This window comes from Sapajus apella, unplaced genomic scaffold, assembly GCF_009761245.1.
Source record: "Sapajus apella isolate SASKATOON/1434 unplaced genomic scaffold, GSC_monkey_1.0 scaffold43, whole genome shotgun sequence".
NCBI lineage: Eukaryota > Metazoa > Chordata > Mammalia > Primates > Cebidae > Sapajus > Sapajus apella.
Window position 1 is genome coordinate 9,951,865 of NW_022436983.1, and position 21,246 is coordinate 9,973,110.

The 21,246-nt window shown below is 44.1% G+C and overlaps 1 protein-coding gene across 1 annotated transcript in view; it reads right to left on the minus strand.

The window, feature by feature from the left end:
• Positions 1–21,246, minus strand: part of FBXO42 (F-box protein 42) — a 97,498-nt gene that overhangs the window by 43,531 nt on the left and 32,721 nt on the right. Inside the window, exons 2-3 of the mRNA XM_032300535.1 lie at positions 16,489–16,755; positions 7,809–7,925 (exon numbers count right to left, since the gene is read on the minus strand). Of these exons, the coding sequence (XP_032156426.1) occupies positions 7,809–7,925; positions 16,489–16,738 (367 nt within the window). The 5' untranslated portion in view covers positions 16,739–16,755. The remainder of the gene's footprint in view (positions 1–7,808; positions 7,926–16,488; positions 16,756–21,246) is intronic.

The following is a 21,246-nucleotide window of genomic DNA, read 5'->3' on the forward strand; positions in this document are numbered from 1 at the left end:
ACCTGAAGCACAAATTAATAAATGAAATTTTTTTTTTTTTTTGAGATGGAGTCTTCCTCTGTCACCCAGGCTAGGGTGCAGTGGCAGGATCTTGGCTCACTGCAACCTCTGACTGCCAGGTGCAAGTGATTCTCCTGCCTCAACCTCCCGAGTAGCTGGGGTTACAGGTGTGTGCCAACACACCCAGCTAATTTTTTTTTTTTTAGTAGAGATAGGGTTTCACCACGTTGGCCAGGCTGATCTCGAACTCCTGACCTCAGGTGATACATCCACCTCGGCCTCCCAAAATTCTGGGATTACAGGCTTGAGCCACTGTGCCCGGCCAATAAATGAATCTTTATATGACACAATGAGAGGAAACAATTTTAATTAACACTATGAAGTAACTACACATAAAGTTCAATGTGATTAAAGAAATACAGTTTTCATTAATTCCAAAGGGCAGTGGGGGAAACTCAGAAGTAGTATGATCTTGGACTAGTCCCAAAGCAACAGATAGAAAAAGCATGGAAATCATTAAGTCCCAGTATGTATCCAAGAGCTACCAAGGCATGCTGGTTGATTCTGACTGGAAAACCAGAGCAGTAACATTTAAAAAGGACCAAGATCTCTGAAAAAAGGCTTTTTTGATTAGATGATTGTATACACATCACCAGGCATTCCTAAGAAAAAGAGGCAATGACTGTGAGAAGGGCTGTTACACTAAAACTGCAAAGACCAAAGCCAGAATGTAGACAAGATTCGTGAGTGCTAACTTCTGCCACCTTGCAGTCTCTATACTCCGGAAATGACAACCACACTCCTTGCAGTCTTGAATTTACCATCTTGGATTTCAGGAAAAGACCCAAGCAAAGTTTTCCCTGCCATCCATTTCATGCATTCAAGAGGTTTAAAAAAAAAAAAAAAAAAGACTTCTCAATGTTCATGTGAAACTGTTAAGTGTCACATAAAAGGAAGGGGAAAGGAAAAAGTACTTCACAGATTGACTTAACTATGCATGGCTTTAATGATCATCTAGCATATTTGTAGGTCTAATTCAGTTTAGCACACCACTATTTTTTTCTTGGTTTCCTTTTTTTTTTTTTTGAGTTGGAGTCTCACACTGTAGCCCGCGCTGAAGTGCAATGGCCTGATCTCGGCTCACTGCAACCTCTGCAACCCAGGTTCAAGCAATTCTCCTGTCTCAGCCTCCCAAGTAGCTTGGATTATAGGCGCCTGCCACCACACCTGGCTAAGGTTTTGTATTTTTAGTAGAGACGGGGTTTCACTATGTTTGCCAGGCTGGTCTCAAATTCCTGACCTTGCGATCTGCCTGCCTCGGCCTCCCAAAGTGCTTGGAGGTCTCTTCTGAACTATGGCACTAGTTACCCAAGTTCAGAAAAAGGTAAAAGCTACTACTGTTGACTCATCCAACGCTACTGCTATAATCACCTCTGTGATATACACTAGCTCTGGGAATAACCTTTTTTTTTTCTTCTTCCTGAGACAGAGTCTCACTATGCGGGCGAGGCTGGAGTATAGTGGGACTATCTTGGCTCACTGCAACTTCCACCTGCTCGCTTCAAACGATTCTCCTGCCTGAGTGTCCCAAGTAGGAGTAGCTAGGATTAGAGGCACATGCAACCAAACCCAGCTAATTTTTGTATCTTTAGTGGAGACAGGGTTTCACCATGTTGGCCAGGTTGGTCTTGAACTCCGAACCTCAGGTGATCCACCTGCCTCAGCCTCCCAAAGTGCTGGGATTACAGGCGAGAGCCAATGCACCGGTTCTCCCTTTTTGTTCCTTAACTCAGTCTACCTGTTAGATCTTTGGGACTCTCTACAGTAAGAAGTTCAAGTCAGAAAACTGAGGGAGTTAAGAGGTAATGAAAGCAGTATGTTTAGTGCCTTAAACCCAATAGTCTCAGTCAGTGGAAGGGTTAAATCCAAATTATCTGACCTTTGACACTGTGCAATAATGGAGCTGCAGGCTTTTAAAATTACTAAAGAAATTAGAGAAAAACAGATGTGAAGAAATAAAACACCATCTAGCCATTAATAGGTTCACACCTGCAAAATATTTACTGTATCCCCAGAACTCTATTAAGACGTAAAGTCCAATTAATCCATGGCTCATATTTCAGATCTATTAAGAACTACAAATAGGCCAGGTGCGGTGGCTCACACCTGTAATCCCAGCACTTTGGGAGGCCGAGGCAGGTGGATCATGAGGTCAAGAGATCGAGACTATCCTGGCCAACATGGTGAAACCCCATCTCTACTAAAAATACAAAAGATTAGCCGGGTGTGCTGGCGAATGCTTGTAATCCCAGCTACTCGGGAGGCTGAGGCAGGAGAATCACTTGAACCTGGGAAGTGGAGGCTGCAGTGAGCCAAAAACACACCATTGCACTCCAGCCTGGGCGACAAGAGCAAAACTCAGTCTAAAAAAAAGAACTACAAATAACAGGCTGGACACAGTGGCTTACCTGAGGCCAGGAGTTTGAGACCAGCATGGCCAGCATGGTAAAACCCCTCTCTACTAAAAATACAAAAATTAGCAGGGCAAGGTGGCACAAGCCTGTAATCCCAGCTACTTGAGAGGCTGAGGCATGAGAATCACTTAAACCCAGGAGGCAGAGGTTGCAGTGAACCAAGACTGAACCACTGCACTCCAGCCTGGGCGAAAAAGCGAGACTCTGTCTCAAAAAAACAAAAAGAAAAACAAAAAAACAACTACAAATAGCAAAGGATCAAGTTAGAAGACATTAGACAAACAAAAGGACAATTACTTGGAGCCACAATTTAATCTCCACCAAGGGAGCTCAACTCCAGATATCTTTGTCCTCTTAGACTGATATTGATCTAGTAATCCCAACAAATGGGGCAATTTTGAAATGAGCCAACTGGTACCAGGTTGGGTCACTAAAAGAACATTCTTCTCCTCTTTATACTACAGACCTCCAGAAAAGAAATTAGCAATGTCCTATGGCTGCCTTTTTTTTTTTTTTTCCCCTCAAGACGGAGTCTTGCTCTGTCTCCCAAGCTGGAGTGCAATGGGGCCTTCTTGGCTCACTGAAACCTCCACCTCCTGGGTTCAAGCAATTCTCCTGCCTCAGCCTCACGAGTAGCTGGGATTACAGGCACGTGCCACTACGCCCAGCTAATTTTTTGTATTTTTAGTAGAGACGGCATTTCATCATGTTGGCCAGGCTGGTCTCAAACTCCTGACCTTGTGATCTGCCCGCCTCGGCCTCCCAAAGTGCTGGATTACAAGCGTGAGCCACCGCGCCTGGCCCACATTTTTCTTCTCTATTTGGACTGAAAACCCAGCCAACAGCTGGGCCCTGGGGTCCTTATCACATGTATTTTAATCTTATACTAAAATACAGCAATTGGCATATTCTTGCTTCTCTAGACCAAACAAAGGTTTCTGGAAGAGGAAGGCACAGCCCGAAGTATGCAAAGCTAATGGCACTAAAACAGCAAGTTTCACACACTACTGTATTTTCAGTGACCGGCAGTCAATTATCAACAAAGTTGGAAGAGGAAGGGAGTCAATTTAGGCAGCTATATTTAGAACTCAGATATAATGGAACAAGAAAATAACTATCAATAAAACGCTCAACTATTTTAAGCACCCTAGCCTACTGAAACTTTCCTTAGTGCCTATTTTTTATTTAAGACACCTATATATTGATCTTAGGGGGGCAGGGAAGTAGACCCAAGAAGTTCAATGAGCCTTTTAGCAAAAAGAATTTGAGCAACTCCCAGTGCTCCAGTAGTAATTTCCCTGTTCCCAAGTTCTCCACCCAAATAAAGCATTTTCCTTTCAGAACACCTAGACCACTGGAATGTGCTACACAGTTATAGCTCATAGTACAGTATGAATACTGGGCTAAGAAATAATGCTGAGAATGTCTATTCCAATTGCTAAATCTCTTCAATGAAATTTTCTGAAACGGACTTACAAGATACATACTAATCATCCCTATTAAAATACAGGTCAAATAGTCGCAATTTAATTACACACAGAGCAAGAGAAGAGTTCCTCACAGTTCTGAACACTTCTCCACTATTCTATAATCATCTCAAGGGCAAGATCTTCCAGTAGTTTCATATTTTCCACGGTGTGTGGAGCATTCCATAAATGCTCACTAAATGAATGATACACTTTTGCATTTTCAGACGTCAAATTCTCTTTTGTTTCTCCACCTGTATCCAGGGAAAGACCCTGAGGCATTTATCCCATGCTTAAAGAGACTATGCTGTCATGTGTCTCACACCTACAAGCCAGAACATACTTGATAAGGTCTATAATTACGTAACTATGGAAGCAGCAAGGGTGGTTATCTAGTCTGGGCCTGCTGGCTCCTGCAGGAGCATGATCAGCATCACGTACCTGACTGTATTACCTGACTAAACACTGAAACACTTTTCAAAGCATAATGTTGAGAGCTCAGAAGACCCCTACATCAATCTGAAAAGGACATTCTACATTGAAGCTTGCATGATTAACTATGCATACATTGACCAAAAAGCTAGAATTGGCCTTTAATTTTTTTTTTTTTTTTTTTTGAGACAGAGTCTTGTTCTGTCGGCCAAGCTGGAGTACAGTGGCAAAATCTCAGCTCACTGCAACCTCTGCCTCCCGGGTTCAAGTGATTCTCCTGCCTCAGCCTCCCGAGTAGCTGGGATTACAGGCATGTGCCACCACGCCAAGCTAATATTTGTATGTTTGGTGGAGACGGGGTTTCACCATGTTGTCCAGGCTGGTCTTGAACTCCTGGCCTCAAGTGATCTGCCTGTCTCAGCCTCCCAAAGTGCTGGGATTACAGGCGCGAGCCACTGCACCTGGCTCTAGAATCGGCCTTTTTACTTCACCTTCTTTTTTTGTCCCAGGCTTTTCCATAGGAAAGATGCTGTACTGTGCATATCTTTGTTGCACTTAAGCCCACAAAAGTTATTAGGTATCAGAATGTACTGATATCAAATTTATTAGATATCAACTATGAACAAGATGTTGTGAAATGGTACAAGAGGGCTGGGCGCAGTGGCTCACACCTGTAATCCCAGTACTTTGGGAGGCTAAGGCAGGCAGATCGCTTGAGCCAAGGGGTTTGAGACCAGCCTGGGCAACAGGACAAAACCCCACATGTACTAAAAATACAAAAATTAGCTGGGCGTGGTGGCGGGCACCTGTAATCCCAGCTACTTGGGAGGCTGAGGCAAGAGAATCACTTAAATCTGGGAGGCGGAGGTTGCAGTAAGTAAAGATCATGCCACTGCACTCCAGCCTGGGTGACAGAGTGAGACCTGTCTCAAAAACAAAACCAAAAAAAATGGTAGAAGAATGTCTAAGACACGCAGCCTGTCTGTCCTGAAGTAGACAACAATCTTGTTGGGGGGGAGACACCATCACCATCCTACTTTTTTACAGCTTAGAATATACACATACATTTTAATTTTAAATAGAGATGTTGCCCAAATTGGTCTAGAACACCTGGGCTCAAGTCATTTTCCTGCCTCAACCTTAAAACATATTTTTACAAGCGTTTTCTCAATTGCATTTCTTAGCAACCCTGTGGCACAAACAGAGTTTGTCATAACCATTTTTCAGGCAAAGAAACCATGGGTCAGACAAGCCAAGAAACTTGCTTCCTACCTCCAAAGGTCTTTCCTTTTTTGCATGCAGCCTCTCTCACACAGATAATAATGACAAAAGACAGATGGTAATAAAAAATGGGGAAAGGTATGAACAGTATGTTAGGGAAGCAGAAAAGAAGAAAAGAACTTAATATCCACAGTGAGGAAATTGAGAGAAGCTGGTAAAGAACGTGGTTTTTGACTTTATCTTTGAGATGACTTTCAGGGAAGAGGACATTTTCAGTCTGTTAAGAAGGGCAGGCCAGCTCACGCCTGTAATCTCAGCACTTCGCAAGACTGAGGCGGTGTATTAGTCCGTTTTCACACTGCCATAAAGAACTATCCAAGACAGAGTAATTTATAAAGGAAAGAGGTTTAACTGACTCACAGTTCTATAATGCTGGGGAGGCCTCAGGAAACTTACAATTATGGTGGAAGGCTAAGGAGAATCAAGCACCTTCTTATAAGGCAGCAGGAGAGAGAGCACAGGGGAACTGCCACTTTTTCTTTTTTTTTTTTTGAGACAGAGTCTCACTCTGTTGCCTAGGCTGGAGTGCAGTGGCACAAACTCAGCACATTGCAACCTCTGCCTCCAGGGTTCAAGCAATTCTCCTGCCTCAGCCTCCTGAGTAGCTAGGACTACAGGCACACGCCACCACGCCCAGCAAATTTTTATATTTTTAGTAGAGATGGGGTTTCACCATGTTGGCCATGCTGGTCTCGAACTCCTGACCTCAAGTGATGCTCCTGCCCCGGCCTTCCAAAGTGCTGGGATTACAGGCATGAGCCACCACACCTGGCCCAAATTTGTATTTTATAATCAATACCTGTCACATTCAAACTTTTTGTTAGAGTCCATTTAAATTTTGTGTTTGTTAAACATATGCTATGTTAAAATATCATTATATGACCTAGTACTAAAATCTGACTGCTCCCTAAGCAAGACCTTAGAAATACCCTCATATACAGCTTTGCTTTGTTTTCCTCTTAGATAATGTCAGATGTTTAAAATTCTAAGCATAACACCTTGACCACTTTGGAACAGAGAAAAATCCAAGGAAAAAGCAGAGGGCTGGGCATGGTGGCTCAAGCCTGTAATCCCAGCACTTTGGGAGGCTGAGGTGGGTAGTTCACCTGAGGTCAGGAGTTCGAGACCAGCCTGGCCAACATAGCAAAACCCCATCTCTACTAAAAATACAAAAATTCACCAGGTGTAGTGGCACATGCCTATAGTCCCAGCTACTCGGGAGGCTGAGGCAGGAGAATTGCTGGAACCCGAGAGGCAGAGGTTGAGGGGAGCCAAGATCTCGCCACTGCACCCTAGCCTGGGCAACAGAGACTCTGTCTCAAAAAAAAGAAAAATCAGAATATAAAATTCTTAACAAACTGCCTACAATATATTTAGGCTGACACTTTTCCCTAATTCTGGTTATAAAATTAATATAAAATCTAATTTTACATTCTCTTCATTTAAAAAGTCAGATAATAGCCAGGCACAGTGGCTCACCCCTGTAATCCCAACATTTTGGGAGGCCAAGGTGGGAAGATCACTTGACCCCTGGAGTTCAAGACAACCCTGGGCAATATAGTGAGAACCCAGGTCTACAAATAATTTTTCAAAAATTAGCCAGGCATGGTGGCATGCACCTATGGTCCCAGCTACTCGGAAGGCTGAGGCAAAAGGACAGCCGGAGCCCAGGAAGTCAAGGCTGCAGTGACCCATGATCATGCCACTACATCACAGTCTGGATAATAGAGTGAGACTCCATTTCTAAATAAATAAATAAATGTCAGATAAAATACGTGCTTTGGCCAGGCGTGGTGGCTCATGTATGTAATCCCAGCACTTCGGGAGGCCAAGGCACACATATTGCTTGAGTTCAGTTCAAGACTAGCCTGGGCAACATGGAAAAACCCCATCCCGACAAAAAATACAAAAATTAACCAGGTGTGATGGTACACGCCTGTAGTCCTAATATTTGGGAGGCTGAGGTGGGAGGATCACCTGAGCCTGGGGAGGTGGAGGCTGCAGTGAGCTGTGATTATGCCACTGCACTCCAGCTTGGGTGACAGACTGAGACCTTGTCTCAAAAACAAAGAAAACAAAAAAACCTGCCTCCAAAGAAGTTTCTAGAAACATGACCACAGGCAGGGTGGAATCTGTTTTCACAGTAAATACTTACTGTGTGAGAACCGCTGAGTGATTGGAGTTCCAGGATAAGGATAAGTGCGGCTCTCCCACTGAATGTTTCCTTCCTGGACAGCCTTCATGAAACCATGGTAACACTGATGAGCTACACCTAAAGACGGAAACAATAAATCCTTCAGTCCAGACACTAAACTTAGAAATCAAATTATTAAAATTGTGTCTATTACCTGTTTTTATCATTTCTATAAGACAAGTTTCTTTGAGGAATTCCAAATTTATCTGATTTTCATTCAAAGAAAGGAAATACAATTTTAAAACCAAAAGGCAATCTTTTCATTTTATCAAGTTCAGGGAGGTGAAGTGACATTAAAAATTACAAAATTAGCTCACACTGTGACTCTAGTCCCTTTTATGTTATCTCATAAGGCAACATATCAAGATCATTGATATTATTTACTCCAAAACAAAGGTGTTGGGGGATAATTCAGCCTTATAAAAGAGTATGATAAAACAATGTCTGGAGACTGGGCACAGTAGCTCACGCCTGTAATCCCAGCACTTTGGGCGGCTGAGGCGGGCAGATCACCTGAGGTCAGGAGTTCAAGACCAGCCTGGCCAACATGATGAAACCCTGTCCCTACTAAAAATACCAAAAATTAGCCAGGCGTAGCAGTGGGTGCCTGTAACCCCAGCTTCTCAGAAGGCTGAAACAGGAGAATTGCTTGAACCCAGGAGGCAGAGGCTGCAGTGAGCCAAGATCATGCCACTGCACTTCAGCCTGGGCAACAAGTGCGAAACTATCTCAAACAAAACAAAAAAACAATGTCTGGAACATAACAGGTGTTCTGTAAATATCTATAGTTGGAAACTATAATAAAGCATTAGCTTACAATGGATTACATTTTGTTTATTTATTCATTTATTTATTTTAGACAGGGTCTCCTTCTGTTACCCAGACAGGAGTGGCATGACTTTGGCTCACTGCAACCTCTGCCTCCTAGGCTCAAGTGATACTCCCACCTCCGCCTCCTGGGTAGCTGGGACTACAGGCAAGCACCACCAGGCTTGGCTAAAATGGATTATGAAATATATAACTCAGGAAAGTTTTTGTTTCTTTATGCTGGGGGGGACAGAGTCTCGCTCTGTCTCCCAGGCTGGAGTGTGGTGGTGCAATCTTGGCTCACTGCAATCTCCGCCTCCTGGGTTCAAGCAATTCTCCTGCCTCAGTCTCCTGAGTAGCTGGGATTAAGACATGCATCACCACACCCAGCTAATTTTTCTATGTTTAGTAGAGACAGGATTTCACCATGTTGGCCAGGCTGGTCTCGAACTCCTGACCTCAGGTGATCCCCCTGCCTCAGCCTCCCAAAGTGCTAGGATTAAGGCATGAGCCGCCACTCCCAGCCAGGAAAGTTTTTTAAAAGGTGAGAGGCCAGGCACAGTGGCTCATGCCTGTAATCCCACGCAGTCCTAGTCAAAACCCCGGCAAGTTATTTTGTGCATATCAACAAACTGATTCAAAAGTTTATGTGGAGAAGCAAAAGACCCAGAATAGCCAAGAAAACATGGAAGAAGAAGAACAAAGTCAGAAGACTGACACCACCTGACTTCAAGACTTACTATAAAAGCTACAGTAATCAGGACAGTGTGGGATGGGCGTGGTAGCTCACGCCTATAATCCAAGCACTCTGGAGGCCAAGGCGGGCGAATCACCTGAGGTTGGGAGTTCAAGACCAGCCTGACCAACATGGTGAAACCCTGTCTTAAAAAAAAAAAAAAAAAAAAAAAGACAGTGTCGTATTCACAAATAATAGACAAATAAATCGATGGAACAGAATAGAGAGCCAAGAAATAGACCCATACAAATACAGTCCACTGTATTTAATAGTGGTGGGGTCTCACTATATTGCCCAGGCTGGTCTCAAAACTCCTGAGCTCAAGCAATCATCCCGTCTCAGCCTCCCAAAGTGCTGGAATTATAGGCATGAGCCACTGCGTCCAGCCTCCACTGATCTTTGACAAAGAAGCAAAGGCAATGCAATGGAGAAAACAGAGCCTTTTGCCAGGCTCAGTGACGTATGCCTGTCATCCTAGCTAAATGAGAAGCTGAGGCAGAAGGAACGTTGGAGCCCAGGAGTTTGAGGCTATAGTGCACAATGATCCCACTTATGAACGGCTACTGAATTTCAGCTGGGCAACACAGTGAGACCCCACCTCCCTTCCCTGCACCCTCTTTTGAGATTGGGTCTCGCTTCGTCACCTAGATGGAGTGCAGTGGTGCAATCTCTGCTCACTGCAACCTCTGTCTCCTGGGCACAAGGGATCCTCCCACCTCAGCCTCCTGAGTAGTTGGGACTACAGGCATGCACCACCACACCTGGCTAATTTCTGGTTTTGTTGTTGTTGTTTTGTAGAGATGGGGTTTGGCTATGTTCTCAGGCTGAGAGATCCCATCACTTTTTTTTTTTTTTTTTTTTTTTTTTGAGAAGGAGTCTCATTCTGTTGCCCAGGCTGGAGTGCAGTGGCGCAATGTCAGCTTACTGCAACCTTCACCACCCAGGTTCAAATGATTCTCCTGCCTCAGGTTCTCAAGTAGCTGGGATTACAGGTGTGTGCCACAATGCCCAGCTAATTTTGCATTTTCAGTAGAGATGGGGTTTTACCATGTTGGGTAGCCTGTTCTCAAATTCCTGATCTGAAGTGATCTGCCCACCTCAGCCTCCCAAAATGCTGGGATTACAGGCATGAGCCATCATGCCTGGCCAGAAGACCCCATCCCTAAAAGAAAAAAAAGCGCCTTTTCCAAAAATGGTGCTAAAACAAATCAAAATCTACATGCAAGAAAATGAATCTAGACATCTTTCACGAAAATGAACTCAAAATGAATCACAGTCCTAAATGTAAAACATAAAACTCCTGGAAGATAACAGGAGAAAATCCAGATGACCTGTGACTGGGGACAACTTTTTAGACACAACACCAAAGGCATGATACATGAAAGAAAGAATGGCTAGGCATGGTAGCTCATCCCTGTAATCCCAACACTTTGGGAGGCAAAGGTAGGAGGATCACTTGAGTCCAGGAGTTCAAGATCAGCCTGAGCAACATAGGGAGACCCTGTCTCAACAAAGTATTTTTTTTTTTAATTAGCCGGGTGTGGCCAGGTGCAGTGGCTCACACCTGTAATTCCAGCACTTTGGAAGGTCGAGGCGGGTGGATTACTTTAAGACAGGACTTTGAGACCAGCCTGGTCAACATGGTAAAACCCCGTCTCTACTAAAAACATAAAAAAGGCCGGGCGCGGTGGCTCAAGCCTGTAATCCCAGCACTTTGGGAGGCCGAGGCGGGTGGATCACGAGGTCAAGAGATCGAGACCATCCTGGTCAACATGGTGAAACCCCGTCTCTACTAAAAATACAAAAAATTAGCTGGGCATGGTGGCGCGTGCCTGTAATCCCAGCTACTCAGGAGGCTGAGGCAGGAGAATTGCCTGAACCCAGGAGGCGGAGGTTGCGGCGAGCCGAGATCGCGCCATTGCACTCCAGCCTGGGTAACATGAGTGAAACTCCGTCTCAAAAAAAAAAAAAAAAACCCAAAAAACAAAAAACAAAAAAAAACAGAAAAATTAGCCAGGCATAGTAGCATGCACCTGTAATCCCAGCTACTTGCTGTAATCCCAGCTACTTGGGAGGCTGAAACAGGAGAATTGCTTGAACCCGGGAAGTAGAGGTTGCAATGAGCTAAAATTATGCCACTGTACTCCAGCCTGGGCGATGGAGTGATTCCATCTGGAAAAAAAGAAAAAAAAAATAGCTGGGTGTGGTGGCATGTGCCTGTAGTATAGCTACTTGGTAAGCTGAAGTCAGAGGATCGCTCGAGCCTTGGAGGTCGAGGCTGCAGTGAGCCATGATCACACCACTAGACTCCAGCGTGGGTGACAAAGCAAGACCTTAATCCCCTCCCAAAAATAACTGATAAGCCAAAATTCATTAAAACTAAAAGTTTCTGCTCTGTGAAAAATACTGTCAAGAGAATGAGAAGATAGACTGAGAGAAAATATTTGCAAAAGACGTATCTGATAAAAGATGGTTACATATAATATCCAAAGAACTCTTATAACTCAACAATATTAGGGCCAGGCACAGTGGCTCACGCTTGTAATCCTAGCACTTTGGGAGGCCGAGACGGGTGGATCATTTGAGTTCAGGAGTTCGACACCAGCTTGGTCAACATAGTGAAACCCTATCTCTACTAAAAATGCAAAAATTAGCCGGGAATTGCTTGAACCCAGGAGGAGGAAGTTCCAGTGAACCAGTATTATGCCACTGCACTCGAGCCTGGGTAACAGAGCAAGGCTTCGTCTCAAGAAAAAAAAGCCCTCAATAATATTAATAAACAATCCAATTAAAAAATGGGTCAAGCCGGGCGCGGTGGCTCAAGTCTGTAATCCCAGCACTTTGGGAGGCTGAAGTGGGTGGATCACGAGGTCAAGAGATCGAGACCATCCTGGTCAACACGGTGAAACCCCGTCTCTACTAAAAATACAAAAAATTAGCTGGGCATGGTGGCGCGTGCCTGTAATCCCAGCTACTGAGGAGGCTGAGGCAGGAGAATTGCCTGAACCCAGGAGGCGGAGGTTGCGGTGAGCCGAGATCGAGCCATTGCCCCCCATCGGGGGTAACAGGGAAAAACCCCCACCCAAAAAAAAAAAAAAAAAAATGGGTCAAAAGCCTGGCGTGGTGGCTCATAATTCCAGGACTTTAGCAGGTTCAGGTGGGAAGAGCACTTGAGCCCAAGAGTTCAGGATCAGCCTGGGCAACACAGTGAGACTCCATCTCTACAAAAATAAATAAATACAAAAATTAGCTGGGTGTGGCAGTACACACCTGTAGTCCCAGCTACTTAGGAGGCTGAGGCAAGAGGATTGCTTGAGCCCAGGAAGTCGAGGCCACAATGCACTATGATCATGCTACTGTGCTCCAGCCTGGGTGACAGAGGAAGACCTTGTCTCAAAAAAATAAAATAAATAAATAAATATATATATATATATATATATAAATCTGTATGTGTGTGTATACATATATATTTAAAATATATATGCAGAAATAAATATGGGTCAAAGACCTTAAACAGACACTTCAAAGAAGATATATGGATAACACATAAGCACATGAAAATATGCTCTATATCATGTCAACAGGGAAATGCAAATTAAAATGAGATGCCACTACACATCTATGAGAATGATGAAAATCCCAGCTACTACTACAAATGCTGGTGAGAATGTGGAGCAACAAGAACTCTCATTCACTGCCAGTGGGAGTACAAAATGGTTCAATCACTTCAAGAAACAGTTTGGCAGTTCCTTACAAAACTAACCAACCTCTTACCATATGATCCAGCAATTGTGCACCTTGGTATTTACCCAAAGGAGCTGAGAAATAATGTCCACATAAAAACCTGGACAAAAATGTTTACACCAGCTTTATTCATAATTGTAAAAACTTGGAAGCAACCAAGATACCCTTTTAGTAAGTGAACAGGTAAACAAACTGCAATGCATCTAGACAATGAAATATTACTAAGCAGTAACAAAAAAAGAGCTAACAAATCATGAAAAGAAATGGAGGCGGCTGGGCACAGTGGCTCACGCCTGTAATCCTAACACTTTGCTAAGACAGGAAAATCACTTGAGCTCAGGAGTTTGAGACCAGCCTGGGTAACAGCAAGATCCTGTCATTATAAAAAAATTCTTTAAAAGTACCCAGGCATGATGGTGAGCACCTGTGGTCTCAGCTATTCTGGGAGGCTGAGGTGGGAGGATCACTTGAACCTGGGAGGTGGAGGTTGTAGTGAGCCAAAATCCACACCAATGCACTCCAGTCTGGGCAACAGAACAAGACCCTATCTCAAAATATAAGGAAGAAGCTGGGCGTGGTGGCTCACACCTGTAATCCCAGCACTTTGGGAAGCCGAGGTGGGCAGATCACAAAATCAGGAGTTCAAGACCAGCCTGACCAACATCATGAAACCTGTCTCTACAAAAAATACAAAAATTATCTGGGTGTGGTGGTGCATGCCTATAGTCCCAGCTATTCAGGAGGCTGAGGCAGGAGAATCACTTGAACCTGAGAGGCAGAGGTTGCAGTGAGCCAAGACTGCATCACTGCATTCCAGCCTTTAGACTTGGGATATAACAATGTTTCAATATAGGTTCATCAATTGTAACATATGTACCACTCTGGTGGGGGATGTTGATAATACAATGTTTCAGTATAGGTTCCTCAATTGTAACATATGTACCACTCTGGTAGGGGAAGAGGCTATACATGTGTCAGGGTAGGGGGTACATGAGAAATCGGTTTCTTTTTTTGCGAGGGAGTCTCACTCTGTCACCCGGGCTCAAGTGCAATGGCTTGATCTCAGCTCACTGCAACCGCTGCCTCCTAAGTTCAAGCGATCCTCCTGCCTCAGCCTCCCGAGTAGCTGGGACTACAGGTGCCCACCACCATGCCTAGCTGATTTTTGTATTTTTAGTAGAGATGGGGTTTCACTATATTGGCCAGGCTGGCCTTGAACTCCTGACCTCAGGTGATCTGCCCACCTTAGCCTCCCAAAGTGCTGGGATTACAGGCGTGAGCCACCGCACCTGCTCAGAGAAATCTGTTTCTCCTGCTCAATTTTGCTGTGAACCTAAATGTGCTATTAAAATAAAAAAAAAAAAAAAAAAGAGTCTATTAAACTTAAAAACAAACAAACAAAACTATCTCCTCAGTGACTTCTGCCAGAAAGATCGATCTAAGACTGTGACCATTAGGGTAGGGTTCTTCTCTCTTTAAAAACATAAAAGACTGCCAAAGAAAACCTAAGCATAAATTCATATATTTGATTTCACAGTCCCTTATCTGTGGTTTTCCTCCCTTTATTTGAGAAGTGAAACCATGTATTTCCACAGGGCAGGGAGCCAATCTCTCCTGAAGAGCCCATTAACTCAGAATACAGAAGCAGGTTGTGTGTGCCAGTATTAGCAGTTATAATAATGAGCACAGGGCCCACAGAGCAGTTTCAACACAGCTGGTCCTTAGCCCTCTAGGTGGACTTTGGGAGTTGACAAGGACTCCCCTCCCCATAAGAACCACCTTGATGCAAGGAAAATATTTTAAAGCTGATTGATTCTGATCTAAAGGTTGTTCTCTGTTATATCTTTGGCTTCCTTATTCCCCCAGGAAAGAACACATCAAGACAATACTTGCTTTGATCAAAAATGACTCGATTGATCATCTTCAAACAAAAAAAATGGGCCCTTTCCACTTAAGATGCAATGAAGCCAATAACTGCTTTCTGCTAATTAAAAATACAGCATGGCTAGCAACATAAACATTTAGCAAAAAGTTGAAATCCTTATTAGGAAAAGGATGAGAAAAAGAGAAAGTTGTTTTTTGTTTTTTGGTTTTTTTGGAGACAGAGTCTCGCTCTGTCGCCAGGCTAAAGTGCAGTGGCACTATCCCAGCTCACTGCAACTTCCGTTTTCCGGTTTCAAGCAATTCTCCTGCCTCAGCCTCCCGAGTAGCTGGGACCACAGGCATGCACCACCACGCCTAGCTAATTTTTGTATTTTTAGGAGAGACGGGGTTTCACCATGTTGGCCAGGATGGTCTCGATTTCTTGACCTCATGATCTGCCCGCCTCAGCCTCCCAAAGTGCTGGGATTATGGGTGTGAGCCATGGCGCCCAGCTGAAACTTGATTTTTTTTTTTTTTTTTTTTTGAGTCGGGGTTTCGCTCTTGTTACCCCAGGTGGGGTGCAATGGCGCGATCTCGGCTCACCGCAACCTCCGCCTCCTGGGTTCAGGCAATTCTCCTGCCTCAGCCTCCTGAGTAGCTGGGATTACAGGCACGCGCCACCATGCCCAGCCAATTTTTTGTACTTTAGTAGAGACGGGGTTTCACCATGTTAACCAGGATGGTCTCGATCTCTTGACCTCGTGATCCACCCGCCTCGGCCTCCCAAAGTGCTGGGATTACAGGCTTGAGCCACCGTGCCCGGCCTTAACTTGATTTATAATTTGAGTCAGAGTCTCATTCTGTCACCCAAGCTGGAGTGCAGCGGCGCAATCTCAGCTCACTGCAACCTCTGCTTCCCGGGTTCAAGCAATTCTCCTGCCTCACCCTCCCGAACAGCTGGGATTACAGACGCTCACCACCATGCCCAGCAACTTTTTGTACTTTTAGTGGAGACAGGGTTTCACCACATTGCCAGGCTGGTCTCAAACTCCTGACCTCAGGTGATCCACCTGCCTCAGCCTCCCAAAATGCTGGGATTACAGGTGTGAGCCACCGCGCCCAGCCAAGAAACATATTTTAAAAAGTAAAGGATGTACATAGGGTCTTTGCAGTTTAGAGATAAAATTCAAGTGACAAAAGCTTTTCAAAAGAACACAGTTGCTAAAAGTAGCTACTCAGAGACAATATGCAGCCTTAATAAGAGCATAGACTCTAAAGCCAGATTGCCTGAATATGAATCTTTAAGCCTGCATTTACTGGCCAGGTGCAGTGGCTCACCAGGGTAAGAAAAAAAGGAAAATGTAGTATCATCTAATGCTAGATTTTATAACCATAATACATTTAAGGGAAGAAAAAAACTAAATTTGGAGTCTAAAAATAAATCAATGAAATTTGAAATCAATAAATAAACCTTTCTCCTTTCCACAGTACCTTTGATGAGTCGATACCACTGTTTGCAGACAAGGGCTGCAGTTTTGTGTTCCTGATACGGTGAGAGAAAGGACAGGATATACTCCAAAACCTCTTCTGGCAGCTCCAACATGGACCTATTATGTCGAGTCTCCTCAGCCTCCAATGCTGGGTGGGGCTCCTCATCTTGCTCCATTGTCCCTTCCAGCACAGTTTCTTCTTGGTCCACAGCCATGAAACTGTCATCTTCACTGTCCGAGGAGCTGGCCATGACATTCCACTCAACAGCTGTAATAGGTAAAACACAAGTATCAGTATCCCACTGTCAGAAACTCAAAAACAATTCAGGCATGCACATCCAAGCTCTTCATAATTTCGTTTCCACTCTCAGTGTAAAATCTGCTCTTCACTTTCCCACACCGTTTGTGAGCCACCCTAATTTGACAGGTACAGCTCAAATACCAAGCCCATCCCCAAAGGCCTCTGATTACATTTTTTCTCTTCACTGAAAATCATAATGGCAGCTAAGGTCTGGTATAACCATTAACCAGAAAACTCGTTTTCCAACAATTCCTCTAACTCAAAGATCTAACTGACAGCAAGAGAAGAGCATCCAGCCTCGTTGGCCAAGAACAGTGATCTATAAGACCTCAAACTTTGAAGAAAAAACTAACTCTGGGTCCTGCAAAAAGTAATAACATTCTGAGAATATGGGTTAAAAAATAAGTTTTTTGGCCAGACACAGTGTCTCATGCCTGTAATCCCAGCACCGGGCTGGGTGCAGTGGCTCATGCCTGTAATCCCAGCACTTTGGGAGGCTGAGGCAGACGGAGCACAAGGTCAGAAGATCAAGACCATCCTGGCTAACACAGTGAAACCCCATCTCTACTTTAAAAAATACAAAAAAAATAGCTGGCCATGAGGGTTTGCACCTACAGTCCCAGCTACTCAAGAGGCTGAGGTAAGAGAATCACTTGAACCTGGGAGCTGGAGGTTGCAGTGAGCCAAGATCACGCCACAGATCTCCAGCCTGGGCAACAAGAGCAAAAGTCTGTCTCAGAAAAAAACAAAAAACAAAACAGAAATAACAGTTTTTCTAAACTTTTACTCCAGACGATTTACTTAACCCTTTTCCCATTTGCCCCAAGAATACTTCCCACCAGTGCCTGCAACTGCGGTGCTTACCCCAAGATAACTTTGCCAAAAAAATCTCACTTTTATTATTATTTTCACATTGCTCTAGTATACTGACTTTAGAAACAAAAGACATCATTATATTTATAGCATTCTGGTTTTAGTAGCGGTTATTTCCATTTACAAAATATAGTAATTCTTGGTTGGGTGCAGTGGTTCATACTTGTAATCCCAGCACTTTGGAATTTCAAGGCAGGCCATCACCTTAGGTCAGGAGTTTGAGACCAGCATGGCCAACATGGTGAAACCCTGTCTCTACTAAAAATATAAAAATTAGCCGGGTGTGGCGGCGCATGCCTGTAATCCGAGCTACTCAGGAGGCTGAGGCAGGAGAATCACTTGAACCTGGGAAACAGAGGTTGCAGTGAGACAAGATCGTACCAATGAACTCCAGCCTGGGCCACAGAGCAAGACTCTGTCTCAAAAAAAAAAAAAAAAAAAAAAAAAGGATAGTAAATGTTCCAAGAATAAGCTTCACTTGCTAAAATGCCAAATACAAGGCAATATTTACAATAGAAGGTACCATAAGAGATCCAGGCAGTAAAAACCTAGGAACAACATGAATGTCTATCAACAATAGAACAGATAAATTGTGGTACATTTACCATGAAATATTATAGAGCAAAGAACCACAGGTTACATACATATAAATAAATCTCTCAAACATAATGTTAACCAAAAGAAGACAGAAGGCTGGGCATGGTGACTCACGTCTGTAATCCCAACAATTTGGGAAGCCGAGGCAGGCAGATCACCTGAGGTCAGCAGTTCAAGACCAGCCTGATCAACATGGTGAAACCCCATCTCTACTAAAAAATACAAAAATTAAGTTGGGTGCAGTGGCTCACGCCTGTAATCCCAGCATTTTTGGAGGCCAAGGTGGGAGGATCACTGGAGGTCAGGAGTTCAAGACCAGCCTGGTCAACAGGTGAAACTCCATCTCTACTACAAATGCAAAGATTAGCTGGGTGTGGCAGCATATGCCTATAGTCCCCAGGTACTAGGGAGGCTGAGGCAGGAGAACTGCTTAATCCCGGGAGGCAGAGGTTGTGGTGAGTCGGGATCACTCCACTGCACTCCAGCCTAGGCAACAGAGTGAGACCATCACAAGAACCAAATAAAAAAACAAAAATTAGCTGAGCTTGGTGACGTATGTGCCTGTAATCCCAGTTACTTGGGAGGATAAGGCAAGAGAATCACTTGAACACGGGAGGCAGAGGTTGCAGTTAGCCAAGACTGTGCCACTGCACTCCAGCCTAGACAATACAGAGAGACACCATCTCAAAATCTCACACACACATGAAGACAAAGGAATGGCCAGGCACAGTGGCTGATGCCTGTAATCCCAACACTTTAGTAAGCCAAAGCAGGAGGATCATTTGAGGTCAAGAATTTGAGACCAGCCTGGGCAACATAGTGAGACACAATCTCTACAAAAAAATAATTAACTGGGTGTGGTGGCACACATCTGTGGTCCCAGCTGAGGCTGAGGCAGGAGGATCGCCTGAGCCCAAGAGTTCGAGGCTACAGGAAGCCATGATCACACCACTGCACTCTAGCCTGGGCAACAGAGTGAGACCCTGTCTCAAAATAAAAGAAGAAGAAGAAGAAGAAAAAGAAGAATATATACTATACAATCATATCAAGTTGATATACAGTTATATCAAGTTCAAAAAGAGGTTAAATTAATTTATGCTGTTACAAGTAAGGCAACTGAAATACGAGTAAAGTTCTGTTTCCTGATTAGGTACTGGTTACACAGATGTTTTCTGTTTGTAAAAAATTTACTGAGCTGAATACCCATGCACTTCTCTAAAGTTTGCCAGAATACTGGCTAGGTGCAGTGCCTCATGCCTGTAATCCCAGCACTTTGGGAGGCAGGCTGATCACCTGAGTCAGGAGTTCGAGACCAGCCTGGCCAACATGGTGAAGCCTCGCCTCTACTAAAAATACAAAAATGAGCTGGGTGTGGTGGCACATGCCTGTAATCCCAGCTACTTGGGAGGCTCAGGCAGGAGAATCACTTGAACCTAGGAAGCAGAGGTTGCAGTGAGCCAAGGTCATGCCACTGTACTCCAGCCTGGGCGACGGAGTGAGACTCCGTCATAAATAAATAAATAAAGTTTGCCAAAATAAGCCATTATCAGCAGTTACTTCTAGTGGGAATACTATTTTTTTTTTTTTTTTTTGGGATGGAGTTTTGCTCGTTACCCAGGCTGGAGTACAATGGCGCGATCTCGGCTCACCGCAACATCCGCCTCCTGGGTTCAGGCAATTCTCCTGCCTCAGCCTCCTAAGTAGCTGGGATTACAGGCACGCGCCACCATGCCCAGCCAATTTTTTGTATTTTTAGTAGAGATGGGGTTTCACCGTGTTGACCAGGATGGTCTCGATCTCTTGACCTCGTGATCCACCCGCCTCGGCCTCCCAAAGTGCTGGGATTACAGGCTTGAGCCACCGCGCCCGGCTGGAATACTATTAATAATTTCCAAAACATCGTCTTAGTGCTTATCTGTATTCCCTAAATTTTCTACAAAGAAAACATACACACAGAGGTAAGCATTCATTTATACTCCTATGACATTATATGCAAAGTCTGAGGTAAAGCCAGTAAAATGAAGAAAATAGGGTGTTTTATATACGAACTGTGTTGCAGGTTAGATTCTCCAGGAAGCAGATGCTAAACAGAATTCAGAATGAAAAAAGTTTAACAGGAAGTCATTTTTGGAAAAAGTGCAGAAGCAGCAGGATTGCGTAGGAGGAGCCATTAGATCACAATGCAGGCCTGACAAAGCCTGTCCAACAGAGAGCCAGGGAGCAAAGACGGCCACTCAGGGGGAATCTAGTACTGGGCAGAAAGGGCAAGGCTCTTATATCACTGCTTCACTCAACCGCTGGCAGGAGGCCACTCTGAGAAGAGCATGACCTTGGCTCCAAAGCTGAGGCAGACCCTAAAGGAGCTAACAGCTTCAGCTAGCCTCCTTACAGATGGACAGTAAGTCCTTTTAAAGGGATAGTAGAGTTAATTTTATTATTTTTAATACATTTATTCCTCTTGCTCCACACACATCTACCCAGACCATTTACTATACCATTCCACTTTATAAATTTCCAGCATTAGCATTCCCTCTAGCTCTGATGAAAGGGAGAATAATAGGGGTCTTCTCTTCCCAGTTCTTCCCAGAGTTGGGAAAAGCTTGATTGAGAGAGCCAAAAAAAGACAAAAAAAAACAGACAGAAGAGAGGAGTAATCTCAAAATACACTTTGGGGCTTTGAGAAAGGTCTGAAATGTTCCAAAAAGTGAAGGAGAAGGGAGAGCAGAGAACAGAAACCTTCTACTTCATATCTACCACTGCAATAATTCATGTACTAACTATGTTTAACACCTTTCAAAACGGAAAGAATCACATTAAGGAAAATGAAAACATGAACTCATAAAATTGCTTCCAAGATGATTTGTCTATCTAAGTAGCTAAAAGCTCATGATACTGCAAATGTGTCCGAGCAAAGCAGCTGCTAGAATCTTAGTGATAATCAGCAATTGATGGCTACTTGGAAAGAGTGGAGTGGCTTAAGTTGACCTC